This window comes from Acipenser ruthenus, chromosome 27, assembly GCF_902713425.1.
Source record: "Acipenser ruthenus chromosome 27, fAciRut3.2 maternal haplotype, whole genome shotgun sequence".
NCBI classification, from domain to species: domain Eukaryota; kingdom Metazoa; phylum Chordata; class Actinopteri; order Acipenseriformes; family Acipenseridae; genus Acipenser; species Acipenser ruthenus.
Genome location: NC_081215.1, coordinates 23,341,107 through 23,356,887, shown reverse-complemented (window position 1 = coordinate 23,356,887; position 15,781 = coordinate 23,341,107). Strand labels below are relative to the sequence as shown.

Sequence of the window (15,781 nt, the reverse complement as noted above, 5' to 3'; positions counted from 1 at the left end):
AACAGAAAGGTGGGATGACATTGTGTGGGTTAAGCAGATTGCGATGCAGACTTTCTTTTTTTTTTCTTTTTTGTGTGGACGAAGTCGTTTATGTAAATTGTCTATTAATTGGGCTCCCCCCCCTAGGAGACATTTGAATGATGCTTCAGCGATCTGGAGAGTCTGCTGTCCCCAATTTGCATTTTGCATTAGTAACCAATGCTATGATAGCTTTAAATCTGACACAAAATGGGCCATGATAACTACACTTCTGTTAAGCAAATACAATATGTGGTGCCTAGTATAATATTCTTTATTTTTTTATATATACATAACTTAGTAAACACATTAGACCTCATTTTACTTGAGCCATGACCAGGTGTCATGAGCAATGTTACAGTGGACATTCAATTATCCAGATTCCACATAGGGCAAGAACTCATTGCTCCTGAAAGTTTTTTAAATATATTTTCTGAAGCATGGCCCTGATTTATGAGTCACAACCCAATTAGTTTTGTAGCAATCCCATTTAAAAGCATGTCCATCCGAGTAAGAAAACAGAAACAACATTAAGTCAAACCAAAAAGGACATTTTCATGATACTTGTTGTGACTTAAGTCAAGAACAGCTAGGTTTTCAGGAATAGATAAAAAGAACTGGCAAGCAATAGAGCTGAGGTAGTTGCCATAACTAATAAAAGTATGTCATCAAAGTTCTAATGATTTTATTGACTATTTTTGAAGTGTTTTCTTTACACACAGCTTATAATAACAAATTAGCCCTGCGGCATATATAAAGATACGTATCATTTTTTGTAACACGAAATATAATGCCAACTAATGCTTTTTATTGTCAAGCCTGGTTTCAATTCAGCATATTAAGATACAGGTTAACATTAAGTTCAATAGACTTGTAAAGGTCTCTCTAAATGGTCTGTTTATCCCTATCTGTATTACACTGTTATGGTACAGTGGGTCAAGGAAAATATTCAAATTAATAGAAGGAAGGTTGTATGCTGTCTGCTGTTCTGGTGGACTTTGACTGGAGGTTATAATTAAGCCAGATAATTATCCTAATTATGATAGGAGGGCAGAAAGAAAAGAGAGTGAACATGTGCTCCAATTATCAAACTGAACTGCAATGCATCTCTATATTGACGAAACAACACAAGTAGCAGCATGGATATAACCTGGAGCGCTCGAGTTAACTTTCTTAATTGTTTCATTGTATTCAAACAGCACATTTATGATCTACGATGGAGTCCTGCTGCGTCTCCATGTCTCTTGACCAGGTCCCCGCTTCAAACAAGATCTTGCTCTTAATGGTAACTAGCTGATTGAATTGACCTCAGCGGCAGAATCTCTCCTCTTAGAGCCCAGTGGGCTGATACACATTTGCATTCTGAATTTCCAAGCCCTGCAGGCTGATAATTCCAATTTGATTGTCAGTTGAAGCCATCAGAGGAAATACGTGTCATCTGAAGTTATATAAGTCTTGCAAGTAAGTGGCTTAAACGGAAGGCACAGAAGTGTAATTTCATGTGTCAAGGTTTCAATCCCCTCAGACCAGTCTTTACAGTGCCTAGTCGGTGAAGAGGCTGTTAACTTTCGTTACAGTCACAGTGTGTAGAGATCTATGGACATGGATCCTCAGAGCTTTCCTTTGACAGACTTAATCTGGGTGTTCCCCCCTTTTATGTTCTGTACCATGAGATCACTAACCATAGTCAGGTACGTATAAAGAATTTAAATTCAGCCAAGTGTGTGTGTGTGTGTATGAGTGTGTGTGTTTCCATGGTTAAGCCCTCCTGAACTATGAATTATGAACTCATATTAGTTTAGGTGTCAATTAGATGTTTTTCTTCCTTTCTTGTTTATTATAAAATGGAATAATTACTGTAGGGACTATAAACCATAAGGCTGTATAAATTCGATTGTGGTGGAAGCATAAGAGACATGCTGTTACTTGATTGCTTGTTTAATCTGAATTGCTGTTTTTTTACAGAAACCAGCATCTTGTTTTTAGTGGCACCCAAAGTCTATAATGTGGCGAGTGTGGGAACTTGAAGTCACCAAGAAGAAGGGTAACACTTGCCTTCTACTTAGAGTTTCAATTGCATCAGTATTTTATTTGTAGATTGTCCTCCATTTGGATTTCTGTAATTTATTTAACTGTTTAACCTTGTATAAACTTAAATCTTAAAAACCCCAAAAATCGAATAAATAAAACATTCTTGATATATTATAAATAGCTTTACATACTGTTTAATGAATATAGCCCTGTTACATATTTTTCATACTTATATTTTGATATAAAATAATTAACTCTCAAGTGCATTTTTTCAACACATTTGTTGATACTGGAAGGGTATATAACGTTAGGGTTTAATGAACACAAAGGGATTTTAAACTTGTAACTAATTAGGTATAGAATGCAATTAAAGATTTCTGATAATCTAAATTATGTACTTACAAACAGCTGGAGAATACCTTGTAGTTTGTGCCTACAGTCACTGGTTTTAAGGATATGAAATTAATTCATTCTGACCTACAGGCAATGATTCTGTTTGTGCTGGCTTAATAAATGTAATTTGTTTATAGAATTGTACGTGCTGCCTATCACTGTAGATGACCAACAGTACAGAATTTAATTTTGTAATATATCTAAGATAAAAGAGGGCATATTTGCTACCAAATATTAGAATAGATATAAACATTCTTGGACCATATTTTCACAGTTTTTACTCCAGGCTTAATATTTCAAATATTAAAAATACCTGCTCACTCTTCAGCCCTAGATCCAAACATCTACGTATTATAATCTCTTACGGTGTACATTTTAGGTTGCTTATTATTTAAAAACTAGACGAGTTACGAAATCATTTGAAAATAAGGATGTTCCTATTTGGGATTTGCATATCATGTGCTCCTCCTTTTCAACGCTGCAGTCAGGAGCTATGTTTATATTCTGCATCATAATGAGAACACATGTGCTAGTGTAATGGCATTATGGGGGAAATGGGAGTTATGATCATACCTTATAACCGGTTCTGTGCTACAAAGGGCCTCCTTTAAAATGAGGAAGCACTCTATACTGTATATTTATGCATTCTTATCTTTGACTAAATATGACCCTTTGTAACTACCATATGCCACTAATAAAGCTGTAATTACTTGCTGTGTTGCAACATCTGGTTTCATATCTGCTGCATAAAAACAACATTTCAAATCTCAGTGTTCCTTTTACCCTGCCATATATTATAATTCTTAAACGCTGTGATGCTCACTGCAGTCGGGGTACAGGGATCCTGGGCTTTTTATATCCACAGCCTGTCAAAACAAGTTAGATTTACAGTGTTCCTTGTATTACAACAGAGGGTTGTAACTCACATTGTGCCATCCAGTGTCTCTGAATTAAACAACGCATCCAAATGTTTCATCATAATGGTTTACTTAAAATCCCAGCAGCCACTGATGAAGTCTCAACAGCTCAGTTGCTTAAGAGATTTGATCAGGTGTGTGCAGTGTTGCTCTCTGAGCTCCAGACAAGCTTGAAATAAAATATTCTTACCATATTGCTATATTGCTAAAGAGAGTCTAGAAAATACATTGGCAGACTCACATTGAGCTATGTGTGGAAGAATTCTGATTGTTACAAGTGTGTTGTCTTGCATCTACATTAGTAGGTGAAATATGAATTAAAAAGAGTTTATCAAAATGTGTTGGGTGTTGGCAGAATTGTGTATTTGGAGTCCAGTTTTAGGGCATGTCTGATCTGTAGGTGCTATGCCAGCGTATCAAGAACATGATCTGACATTTGTATGTACTTCAGTAGCAAGGGTTTTAAATCAATGTAATTATTACACCAGTATTATAATCTTTGCATTGGTTTATAAGAATTTCCTCATAACTTTCTTAGGGCCTACTTACCCCACAGAACTGCTCACTTCCTGTGCCCCTGCTCATACTGTAGGATTTCAGGATGCTGCTCTCATTTTAGATGGTTCTGGATGAAGTTGGCTGGACTTCAGTGCATTACAACTGCAGATTCTGTGAATGCTTTTTAAATCTTACTTTAAGTCATGTTTTTGACTTGGCTTTTAGTCATTGGTTACCTTTGGACAGTGTTATGTAAGTGTGTGAGTGTATATATACACAGACCTATCCATTCTCCATGCACTTTTGAGCACATTCTGAGCAATCAGATTCAATATAAGTACGCTGTAAATGGCACAATATGATTGTCAGTCTCATTCTATTGTAAAGTAGATTTGAAATTTGATGATCCGTCACACAGAAAAAAAATAATTATAAAACATTTCTTTAAAAGGTGAGGAAACTATCTAGATTAAAATCATTTTAGAATTAGCTAATGAAGATCATCCCAATGAGTCACAGAACTCATTTAAAGTAAGTTTTAATTAGCATTTGAATGTAGCTATTACAGGAAATTAGATTTGAAAAACCAAACAATAAGTATTTAACAGAACATTTAGAGTAGCCTACAGATATAGATGAAAATAATGAACAGTACTAATGAACAGACACAAAGGGCATCCTTTTAATTACATTTATTCTTGTATAAAAAAATCACAATACATATCAAAAGTGAAAGCAAACCATAAGCACATTTCAAAGCATATTGAAACTTAGAAAGTAATTAGAAAATGCAACATTTAAATTGGATGCGATATCTCCCAATCCTTTGTTTTTATTTTAAGTCTTTACAGCTGCATATTTATAAACTACAATCGTAAAGTTGTCATCAGTAAAAAGTAAAAAAATAATAATTAAATTTATGGACGTAAACAAGTTGATTACATTTTTAATTGTAATGATTTAAGTATTTTTTATACAAATGTAAAAATCTGCTTTCTAGGATGCAGGAAAGTGGATATTTTGAAGTTATTATTATTATTTGTTTATTTAGTAGACGCCTTTATCCAAAGCGACTTACAGGGACTAGGATGTGTGAACTATGCATCAGCTGCAGAGTCACTAACAGTTACATCTCACCCGAAAGACAGAGCACAATGAGGTTAAGTGACTTGCTCAGGGTCACATGAGTCAGTGGCTGAACCGGGGACCTCCTGGTTACAAGCCCTTTTCTTTAACCACTGGACCACACAGTTAACATAACATAACCTATTTTCATCTGTCAAATGTTGGAGGATATATGACATAAGTGTGATGTATTTTTTAAAACGTGTGTTGCTATAGAGGCTTAAAAAAGTATTGATTTATTTGAGTAATTTATTTTAAAAGCCATATTGATTTTTGTCCAAGGTTACTATTACCGAGAAGTATTGAGGACCATATAATACATTTTAAAAAGCCAGTCTGTTGAGAATGAACTTGTCAGATTAAATATGCATTTCTATTATATAAGTTATGTGTGCTGCAGAAGCTCCTTCAGTAAAAATCTAATTCTTATTCATTTATGGTAGAATGTTCTATAACAATCAATAATTGATGGTTAAATCTGCAGTCGTTTTCATTTATTTCATACTCTAGAATGACAAAGGCTCAATAAAAAATGTAACTCAGAGTAGCTTTGTAATTTATATTGCATTAAAATACTTGGCTCAAGACCCTATTGGAAGAGTTGTTTTTTTTGTGATCTAAACTGTTTAGGACATTTCTGTAAAATAAAAAAGGAAAACAAATCAAAAATGACTTCCCTGAAATACTAAACCAAATGTTATATGTGATGCAATGAAATCTGATCAGAATGTGATCCTGGCTAAGTGCTTCTGTAAACTAATGCCACGTTTCAGTCTGCACCATGAAACCAGTCTGCAAACCAGTCTCATCTCAGTCCAATACCAAACTGGAGCTGCCTCCGCTTTCTACAAAACAATCTGCAACCAGACATGACACAACAGTCAAAGATCACCTGTATGTATTGCTATTGCTGTTTGTAATTTAATTCACCAACATAAAATCTTTCCCTGTCAGTATCATATACTGAAAGCCCTTGTGTTTTACCTAGAGGTTTTTTTTTGTTCTTTCTGCAGTCCACCATTTAAAACCTGCATTCTTTATACTGGACAGTTATTAGGTAGCTTCCACCATCAGTATGAGATGAAGAAATCGAGTTCAGCCAGCACACAATCCTGTCTATCTGCTGCTGATGGAAAAGAATGAGTCTGATTTCAAATCTCTTTCAGGTCTCTGTGGCATGGGAACATAACACAGTGCTGGTGCAATGTGCTGGCAGCAGTGTGGAGTAGTGGTTAGGGCTCTGGACTCTTGACCGGAGGGTTGTGGGTTCAGTCCCCAGTGGGGGACACTGCTGTTGTACCCTTGAGCAAGGTACTTTACCTAGATTGCTCCAGAAAAAACCCACCTGTATAAATGGGTAATTGTATGTAAAATAATGTGATATCTGTATGATGTGAAATAATTTATATGTGATATCTTGTAACAATTGTAAGTCGCCCTGGATAAGGGCGTCTGCTAAGAAATAAATAATAATAATAATAATATTTAGCAGACGCCTTTATCCAAAGCGACTTACAGAGACTAGGGTGTGTGAACTATGCGTCAGCTGCAGAGTCACTTACAATTACGTCTCACCCAAAAGACGGAGAACAAAGAGATTAAGTGACTTGCTCAGGGTCACACAATGAGTCAGTGGCTGAGGTGGGATTTGAACCGGAGACCTCCTGGTTACAAGCCCTTTTCTTTAACCACTGCCTCCTAAACCATTGGTTCTAAACCATTCCAACATTGAACCCTGTCATACAGAAAGTATACCCCAGGAATTACATGCAGTGAAAGGATCCCACATTCCAAACCATACTACATGTTTGCTGTACCATCTGCTTCTTTTAAACCCTAGAATCTGAGACCTTGGAACTGTGGAATTATGTCCATTGTTGGCACGATTATTAATGGATAAGTCATTCAGAATCCCACAATAATAGCAAACAGCATTAGGGAACAGATTCATTTATCTAACTTTGTTTGTATTGATTTATATTGTGGGAACGTTATTAACTATGAGAGGTGCTGCATTTTGATTTATTTCATTCAACAGAACTGATTGCATGGACGTATTATGCTGTCATTATTGCTTTCAGCTTGACCCAATTTTTTCCTCTGCAGTGCAAATCAAAATGAAGTGCTACAGTGAATTCAGGGGTTTATGTATATTTCAATCACAGGTTATTTAATAAGGTGGGCATACAATAAAACAGCTGTCAGAAAAGCTTAATTTCTTCCAGAGTTGGCAGACACAATGAACAATGAAAATAATGAGGCTTTGTGTGGAAAATGGGGCAACAATAAAGGATAATGTTTCTGTACTGTTTTGTTAAATACACCACCACCACTGTTTATTCAAATAAGTGTCTTGGAGTAAATACATTACCTGGTATGGAACATGTTTAGAATTGTTCTTGTCCTTGTAGCAGGCATAGCTAAAGAAATCTATCTGAATATGGTTTTGTTTTTCATACACTTTTCTTCACTCTTGATACTATTTTCAATCATTTTGATCAGTTCTGAATTCTGTTACATTATTGAGAAGTAATGATTATTCTCTGTACATTTTTTTATTGATATAGATATTGAAGATATGTAAGGCGTCGAGTGAAATGTTAAATTTATTTTAAGTCAAGCATCATTTTAGAAATCTGAAATATATTATAATTTTACATGTTTTGCTTCCCATGGCCTATTGCAAGGTAATTCAATGATTTACAGAAAAGTAATAGAATGTAATTTACAATTTTGACTGGTAAAAATGCATTGAAAATATACCACTGCTGGCACATAAGAGTTCTACAGTCAGTCATTTAAACACAATTTACATATAAGTAGTTAGATAATAACCCTTTAAGAAATGAAAGCTATGACCTCATTCCAAGCTTATTTAGTTATAGTGTAAACTTAATTTTAAAAATTTAATGGTAATGGTGTCAGCCTTTATTCAGTTGGTAAATTGATGGATTTAAGAAAGTGGGAACATGAACAATAACGATGTATTCTCAGCTGCAAACAATGCAGATACTAAGCAAAGCGTGCAGCAGCATGAGACTTCACGGGAGAACAGCAGGGGATTCTGTAATGCCAATGTCTGAAAATAGACAGCAATTACAAGAAATATAAGTGTTAATTATTGAATAACTGGCAAGTATCTCTGACTTTCTCGGAGAAGTATATATAGGAAGGTAATGCATAATGTAGTTTGAAACGCTTATTACTTCTCAATCCTTGTGAAAAATTGGAGGTCTCAACTAAGCTTATATCCATTGTAAAAAAAAAAAGCATTCCAAGCAGTGTCCTTACCTCAAATAAGGATTCTCCTTGTATAGAGAGATGAACAACAGACCATAGACAATAGGAAAGAGCAAAATCTCATTTAGAATGCAGTACCTTCATCCCAGTGAACACTGGGGAGCTGTGTTCTCATTACCATCCTTACAAGAGATTTTTAAAGATTAGTCCTATTAGATTCAAAATCTGGGCTTGCTTTGCCACAGCCAGAATCCTGAGTGATGACAATATGACCATTGCTCTTTTGCCTTCACAGTACAGGGCATTTTAAAGGGATGTTTTGTGCCATTTACATTTGCACAATATTTATTTTCTCAGCTGTTTAATATCCTATTATGGATGGACTGTATAATTCTCCATGGCTGTTTCTGCTCAAATCATAATTCAACCATTTCCCCGTTTCAACCACGCTAGCTTCTTCCTAAAAGTGATTATGTTGTTTTTTTTTAAATGACCAATGCACCTTAAAACCAAATAAACATTTGGCTTACATTTGGCTTGTTAGGATAGAAGCATTTTATGTTTATTTTTTTTTACTTCATCAAGATACAATACCAGAGGGGGAAAAAAACCAAAAAAAAAAACAACTATTAATGATATACTTGATACTAAATTGTTCTCAAAAAAAAAGAAGCTTTTTTTTTTTAAAGAAAAGGTTAAAAAAATGAAACTAAAGTAATAATTTGAAACTACTGTTATGTGACTGATTACAAGTCTGACAGAAGTACAAAGCATGTTGGACACTAGGATAATTATATGCCATTCGCTGTAATAAAAAACGCTATTGCTGAGTATGTTCTGACTCTGAATGCATATCCCTTCAAATGAATTAGCAGTTAATGAGGTGATGGTTAAATATATATCAAACTCATTTACCCTAACCATTAGTTTGCACTTATTCGTTGGATGGGGGAATTTGGTTCAATGGCTTGAGCTCCGTGCTGTTAAACCTGAGAAATCCATTTTACCTGTGCAGTGTAACAAAAAAAGCACGACTGCATTTAATCATAAATGGTATTCATCTAAGTAAAGCCAATTCATCGTTACAGCCTCCAGAGATGACTTTGTTCTGTGGAGATGTATTTTTGTTTCTCCTTGTACACTTTGCTCGTTTCTCATATATTCTTTGCTTTGCCACAAAATAAAATACATTTTATCCCTTGTTGTGTGCATATATAGCTCAGAAATAAAACCCGTAAACCAGAAACCCTAAATATCCATTCTGGTGTATTTAGAAGCATTTGACTTGTGCATCTGCAGTGGGATACTTGAAGGTTTATTTCAGACAGTGCGTGATTGACACTGGTAGTTGAGTTGAGGGTTGTGTCAAGTTTATCGGGCTATGGTTTGCAAGGAGCCTCGCAGCTGGCCAATCACATTAATAGAAGTCAAATGCATATTCATGAGTATGTAAGAACACAGCCAAACAGCCAATCAAATTGACTGGTCAACCGAAAAGCTCGAGCTGCGACCTTCTGAACTACACATTAGTTATGATCAGGGGTGTAGTGGAGCCGGAGCGGGGCGGAGCGGCGCTCCGGCACTTTTTCAATCCATGTTTTTCAATTGCAAATGTTCACATTTATAAATACATATATTTAAAATATTTTCGTGTTCGAATTTTGTCTAAACACTTGTAGTAAGCATTGCCTGCGGCTCTGTGCCAGCTGTGCGAATTTGCGACAGACAGACAGCTAGCTATACGTTTAATAAAGACAAGCTGTCGGCTAAAACATCAAGTAATCTGAAAAACGATGTCACCACAATAAGCAGCACAGTTGCTGCTTTTGATTGGTCCATTATTATGCCATTAAAATATGCTGTCATTCCAGTTTTTTTTTTTTAGCAAATCAATTTTGAAAGTGATGTTGCTGACAACCAATCAGAGAAGGAGGCGGTTCGTTCCTTGGCCGTAACTGAGGTGATGATATTAGTAACGGTATTAATAATAATAAAAAACAACTCGCAAATCAAAAATGTCTGGTCTCGGAGGTAGTAAACGAACTCGTCAAGAGACTTTGATACAATCAATAGTAGTAAAAAACAGAAGATCGTTTGTTGTACGGCAGAAGCAGAACCTACAGTGGAACCAGAACCTACAGCAGTTGAAGAAAAAAGCGCGGAGAAACAGCCATGGCCAAACATCTGGAGTTCTGAGGTATGGGAAGAAAAGAAACAACTTTACACTTTCCTTGACTGTGCGGATGGTAATCTGGGCTGTCGTGTTTGTAGACGTGTTTCTGCGCTGTCAGTTTTGAAAAGTCAGGGTGTTTCTCTGTCTTCTGAGTGGAAAAATTACAGTGTTGGGTACAATGGAAAAACTCGAGAGCAACAGCTACGATCTTTGAGAAAAAAGATAGCTGAACACAAGAAATCCAGCGCTCATAACAAGGCCACTGCATTGTTACAGCAGAACACAGAGGACATTATTGGGAAATGTGTTGACAGTGCAAAAAGGCGAGATCACGAAACTACCTGTAAAATATTTTCTACTGCTTACTACCTTGCAAAACAAAATCGACCCTATTCTGATCATCAGGCCTTACTGGAACTGCAAGAAATAAATGGTGTTAATGTGGGAACTGGTCTTCATTCCAGATACAGCGCCACTCAAATTATCAACCACGTTTCTGATGAAATGGTCAAAAAGGCCTGTGAGAGAATAATACACATCGATGGAAAAATTGCTGTGTTAATTGATGAATCAACAGCTCTGAATGGTTCCCCAGCACTTATTGTGCATCTCAAATGCGAGACAGACAAGACACGTGACCCTCACTTCATGTTTTTGGAGTTAGTTGAACTTTTTGATCAGTCAGCTGAGTCCATAGTGTTAGCGCTTACTAAGTGTCTTCAAAAACACGGGTTTGACCATGCATACTTACAGAAGAATCTTGTTGCATTTGCAAGTGACGGTGCAAGTGTAATGCTTGGGAAAAAATCTGGTGTGGCAAAACGAATTTCAGACATGTACCCCAACATTGTTGTCTGGCACTGTCTAAATCACAGACTCGAACTTGCAGTTGCCGATAGTGTTTCTGAGACTACTGGCATGAACCATTTTCATTCTTTCATGGACAAGCTATACTCAGTCTACAGTAGATCAGCACTAAATCAGCAAGAACTCCGAAATTGTGCGAAGGAACTGGATGCTGTCTTGAGGAAAATTGGTCGTGTACTGGATGTGAGATGGGTTTCCAGTTCGTTCAGGACTGTCTCCGCTGTGTGGGAAAGTTTTGAAGTTCTGTCGACTCATTTTAAAGCTGCCGTAAGCTCTAAGCGGACTTCTGCTGAAAGAGCGACATACAGCGGTCTACTGAAAAGGCTGTGCTCGCCAGAATTTCTCATTGACCTCGGAGTTATGTACGATGCCTTATACGAACTTTCACTGCTGTCAGAGATTCTCCAGAAACGGACTACTACATTGGTTTATGCAGATAAAATGGCACGTAGAACAGTAAGGATTTTTGAATCCATGAATGAGAATGTAGGTACAAAGACTCTTGAAGCGCAGATAGCTGCCATGGAAGGAACATTTAAATCTACAGTGCTGACGTCGAATCCCAAACATGTAAAAATAAATCATAAACAATTCCTTACCAAACTCGCCAATCATATGAAAGAACGACTTTTTACAACCACTGCATCAAATGAGAAGGTATGTTCATAAACCTTGTACAGATTTTTTTAATTTTAATAGCTAGCCTAATTGTTTGCAATTAACGAGCAGAGGGGGGCGTTAATTTCAGTTTCATGTGTAGTATAAAACTGCAACTGAGAAGTATATACAAATAAATTATAAACATCTGCACTCCTGTCAGTCTCATCGCAGGTGCATAGACTAATGTAAATATAAGAATAGAAAAACACTCCCGCACAGTATATGTATTCTGCAAAATCTCACTTTTATTATTTACTTTATTTAATCCTACTCAAAACTACAAAACGCATATATATATATATATATATATATATATATATATATATATATATATATATATATATATACACAGTTAAGGTTTCGAAAATACATTTTAGAAATGCTACCATTAATTTCAAATAGCTTATTCTTTCAGGCTTCTTCCGAGGTGAATTGCCAAAAATATGAAAGTCTTCTTTCTGAGCTCTTGGTCCTGGATCCACACCACTGGCCTGCAGAACTACCCCAGGGTTATGGCGAAAATGAAGTTGAAAGATTGTGTCGGCGCTTTCAGCTAAATGAACGTATTATCAAAAATGCATTTCGAGATTTTAAGGAGAACAACGGAAGAATTCCAGATGATTTAGCTCCACTTATTAACTGCACACGTGTGATCCCGTGCAGTACTGCTGAATGTGAAAGGGGATTCAGCCAAATGAACTTAATTATAACTGATCAGCGTTCCAAAATTTTAATCAAACATGCTTCAGCCTTAATGTTTATCAAGCTTCATGGACCCCCTTTGAGACAGTGGAATCCAAGCCCTTATGTGACCACTTGGTTGCGACACAATCATCGATCCGCAGATGACAGCCGTACACGGGTGGCAGCTCCAATTTCCAGCGACTCCCCTGACGCTCTGTGGCAGTTCCTATAGTTGACTAAAAACAACCTGTGATTGGTAAGTGCAACTTTTAATTTTCTATAGAGAGGGGAGATTTTACAGAAATTTGTTAAGTAAAATATGTGTTATATTATTATTAAAAAAACCCCGATTAAATCGCGTTAAATGGAAAGTGGGCGTAACTGTTAATACCTCGTTAACTATTTAATTGATTCTCATTGGGACCGCTCCGCTACTTTTTTTTTTACCACTACACCACTGGTTATGATGTGTTTATAACTCACGCAACTGAACTTAGTATTTGGATAATGACATCACTGTTAAAATTCACGTTTGATAGATAAGGATTTAAAACTAAGTATAGTATCTACTATTCTGGCATTGCTAAATGTGTTATTTCCTTTTATATTGAATTTGAATGTTGCAAAGAAAAAGCTGCTCATTTGCACTGTACAAACCCACACAGGTCCTGCAAATTTAGAACCTCAGGTACTCAAAATTCTCTAATAGTATATTATTCAGACTTTTGTATTTAAATAAACAACATGTAATAATGTCCTCATATCTTTTTTCTTCTGTTATAAAAACTTGTGTGGCGGGTGGCACTGGCAAGTGCCTCGTGATTTTTAATAGCTGGCGACAGCCCTGATAAGTGTTGTTTATATGTGTTTGACAGAAATATGTGCACTTTTAAACCAGTTAGAAGATGAGGGCTGAATTCATTTGTACCGGTAGCAACTGTCACAAAGACGGCTGTAGTGGGTGACATCAGACCAGAAACTGAGTAAAACACGGAACAGACAGAAACAGTGAGGTTGGTGAAGCTGAACACTTGGTTGTGCTCAGCATTTAATAAACAAAATAAGCGAACACAAAAACAGGACACGGCACTTGAGCCAAAATAAACAGACAAACAAAACGTATTAACACACAAAACAAGGGGACAAACGTTAAACAAGTACCGTGCTGGCACTTCCAGCACGCTGTAGCAATTGTTATTTCTAATAACTTATCTCCTCTCTCTCTCTCTCTCTCTCTCTCTCTCTCTCACCCGTTCTCCACTCACGAACACCCAACCCCCAGTGAGTGAAAAAAATGCTGTTTTTATGCAGTTGTACCGAGACTCGATTGCTAGTCAATCATTCAATTGGAATCTCGGTACAACTGCACGTGAATTAATTGAGTGCAATCCTGTGACACACATTATACACATTTTATCTGCACGTGAAGTGATTTGTGCCATCCTCGTGCCTAAATACAAATCTACATTTTTAAACACTCGTGCTCGTAACCCATATTATATCCTGTGTATTTTATACATAAACACCAACATTTGCACACAACACGTAACATATAAACACACTACGCACAAGGGCGTGGCTAAATTGCCACACAACATACAATTATCAAACAATATAAAGGTACAATCTTTTCTTTATACATGTGGTCCTCAGGTATCACAGAGGGATTAAGTACACCTGAATTAATTTCAAAGGCCACACAGAATTCTGTTGAGTTCTTGTGCAGAAATTAAACATGTGTTCCACACATCTCTTACCAACCTTGTACAGTGCCATCTTCTTTCTCCAAGGAGTTGGCCGGCAATGTATGACCTTGCCAATTGAGGCAGGCTGGTTACCAGTTGGTGTAGTGTTGTTACTGGCCAACGTGAGCAGAGAGCTCCTGTGTAATGTATTCAAAGAATATGGCATCAGCATCCAATCAACCACGTTTGTTGTATTGTGATTATGATCCTGTCCTATTTGTTGAGATATATTCAACATACGATGCTCCATTAGACAAGACTATAGTATGGGCCAAGTATTGCAATATAGTATTAGACCATCCATTTATCATTCAGTCCTTTCTGGATATATCTGTTCTGAATGTTACACAAATGAAAATAAAAGGAAAACCAGTCATTCTGGATTTAAAATATTTTTTTTACAAAGCAATCTAACACATCAACATCTCACTTTTTTTGTTTGTTTGTCTCATCTTATTAAAAGTTATTTTATTTCATGTTAATATTTCATCTCCTATATTCAAGAGGTTAATTTTAAAACAGTGGTTGTGCTTCTTCTTCTAAGGGATGCAGATGCTATTGCATTTAGAAAGATGATGTGAATAAAAAATGAAGGATTCATGTTACAGAATATAAATAAAACAGTTGACTGAGAATTTCATTTTCTTCATGATTGGTTTTGAATTTCAATACTCCACCAGGACATAGGTATTTAGTGAAAAACATGGGTAACAAAAGATGGATAACTGAGAAAGGTTGAACATGTGAGCTCAAAAATGAAAGACAGGGATGTATAGGTATACAAATGTATAAATAAGTTCAAAGTTTTTATTGTTTAAATATATATTATGTTATGACATTTGAAATTGAGTTCCTACTAGTTACCGGCACATTATTTTATCTTATATTTTAACAGTGTAAGGCCATATTTTTTTTTTTTACAAATTTAGTTCAATGTTTTTTAAAGTTGCCTGGTACATTGTACAGTAGCTTCACTATTACTTTAATTGTTTTGAGAGTCCTGTATATATGTGAGGTTGGAAGTAAGTACAATAGAGTGTTTGTGAAATTAGTCCTGGTTGAAAAATACGGTAGCTAACTTTGAATCTAACCCTGTTTTCTGAGTTGGGGAAATGTAGATTATACTGCTGTGCAATGTCAGTTTGTTCATGTTTGTTTATGGGAGAGTTTAGCTGTAAGCAATAACCTCCAATTAAATTGGGGTTCCAAATTCAGCCAAATTCCCTATAAAACTGAGATAGCATTGCCTCTGAAAGCATTATAATGAGAGGGGGGTAGAAAAGTCAGACAGATGTACATTTAATTGTGGATAATAAAAAAAAAAAAGGTCCTGGGCACTGATTGCTATTCTGGCAGGCCAAACATTTCTGGCTTGCTTTTTGTTTTTTTTACAAAATGTGAAGTAGGTTAATTGACAGGAAGCATTTAAA

The 15,781-nt window shown here is 36.1% G+C and overlaps 1 protein-coding gene across 1 annotated transcript; it reads left to right on the top strand.

Annotated features, from left to right (window-relative positions):
• The first annotated feature begins 1,620 nt into the window (after positions 1-1,620).
• On the top strand, positions 1,621-13,055 carry LOC131701814 (E3 SUMO-protein ligase KIAA1586-like). Its single transcript, XM_059001787.1, has 3 exons — positions 1,621-1,709; positions 10,296-11,919; positions 12,338-13,055. The coding sequence occupies exons 1-3, from the start codon at positions 1,621-1,623 to the stop codon at positions 12,836-12,838; spliced, it is 2,214 nt and encodes a 737-aa protein (XP_058857770.1). The 3' UTR covers positions 12,839-13,055.
• Positions 13,056-15,781: the final 2,726 nt, after the last annotated feature.

Bases quoted from the DNA above. Each gene is read 5' to 3' on its own strand.
- LOC131701814 (XM_059001787.1), top strand. From the start codon at position 1,621: ATGGATCCTCAGAGCTTTCCTTTGACAGACTTAATCTGGGTGTTCCCC. The intron at 1,710-10,295 runs GTACGTATAAAG...TACAATCAATAG, and splicing joins AGATCACTAACCATAGTCAG to TAGTAAAAAACAGAAGATCG. The intron at 11,920-12,337 runs GTATGTTCATAA...TTATTCTTTCAG, and splicing joins CCACTGCATCAAATGAGAAG to GCTTCTTCCGAGGTGAATTG.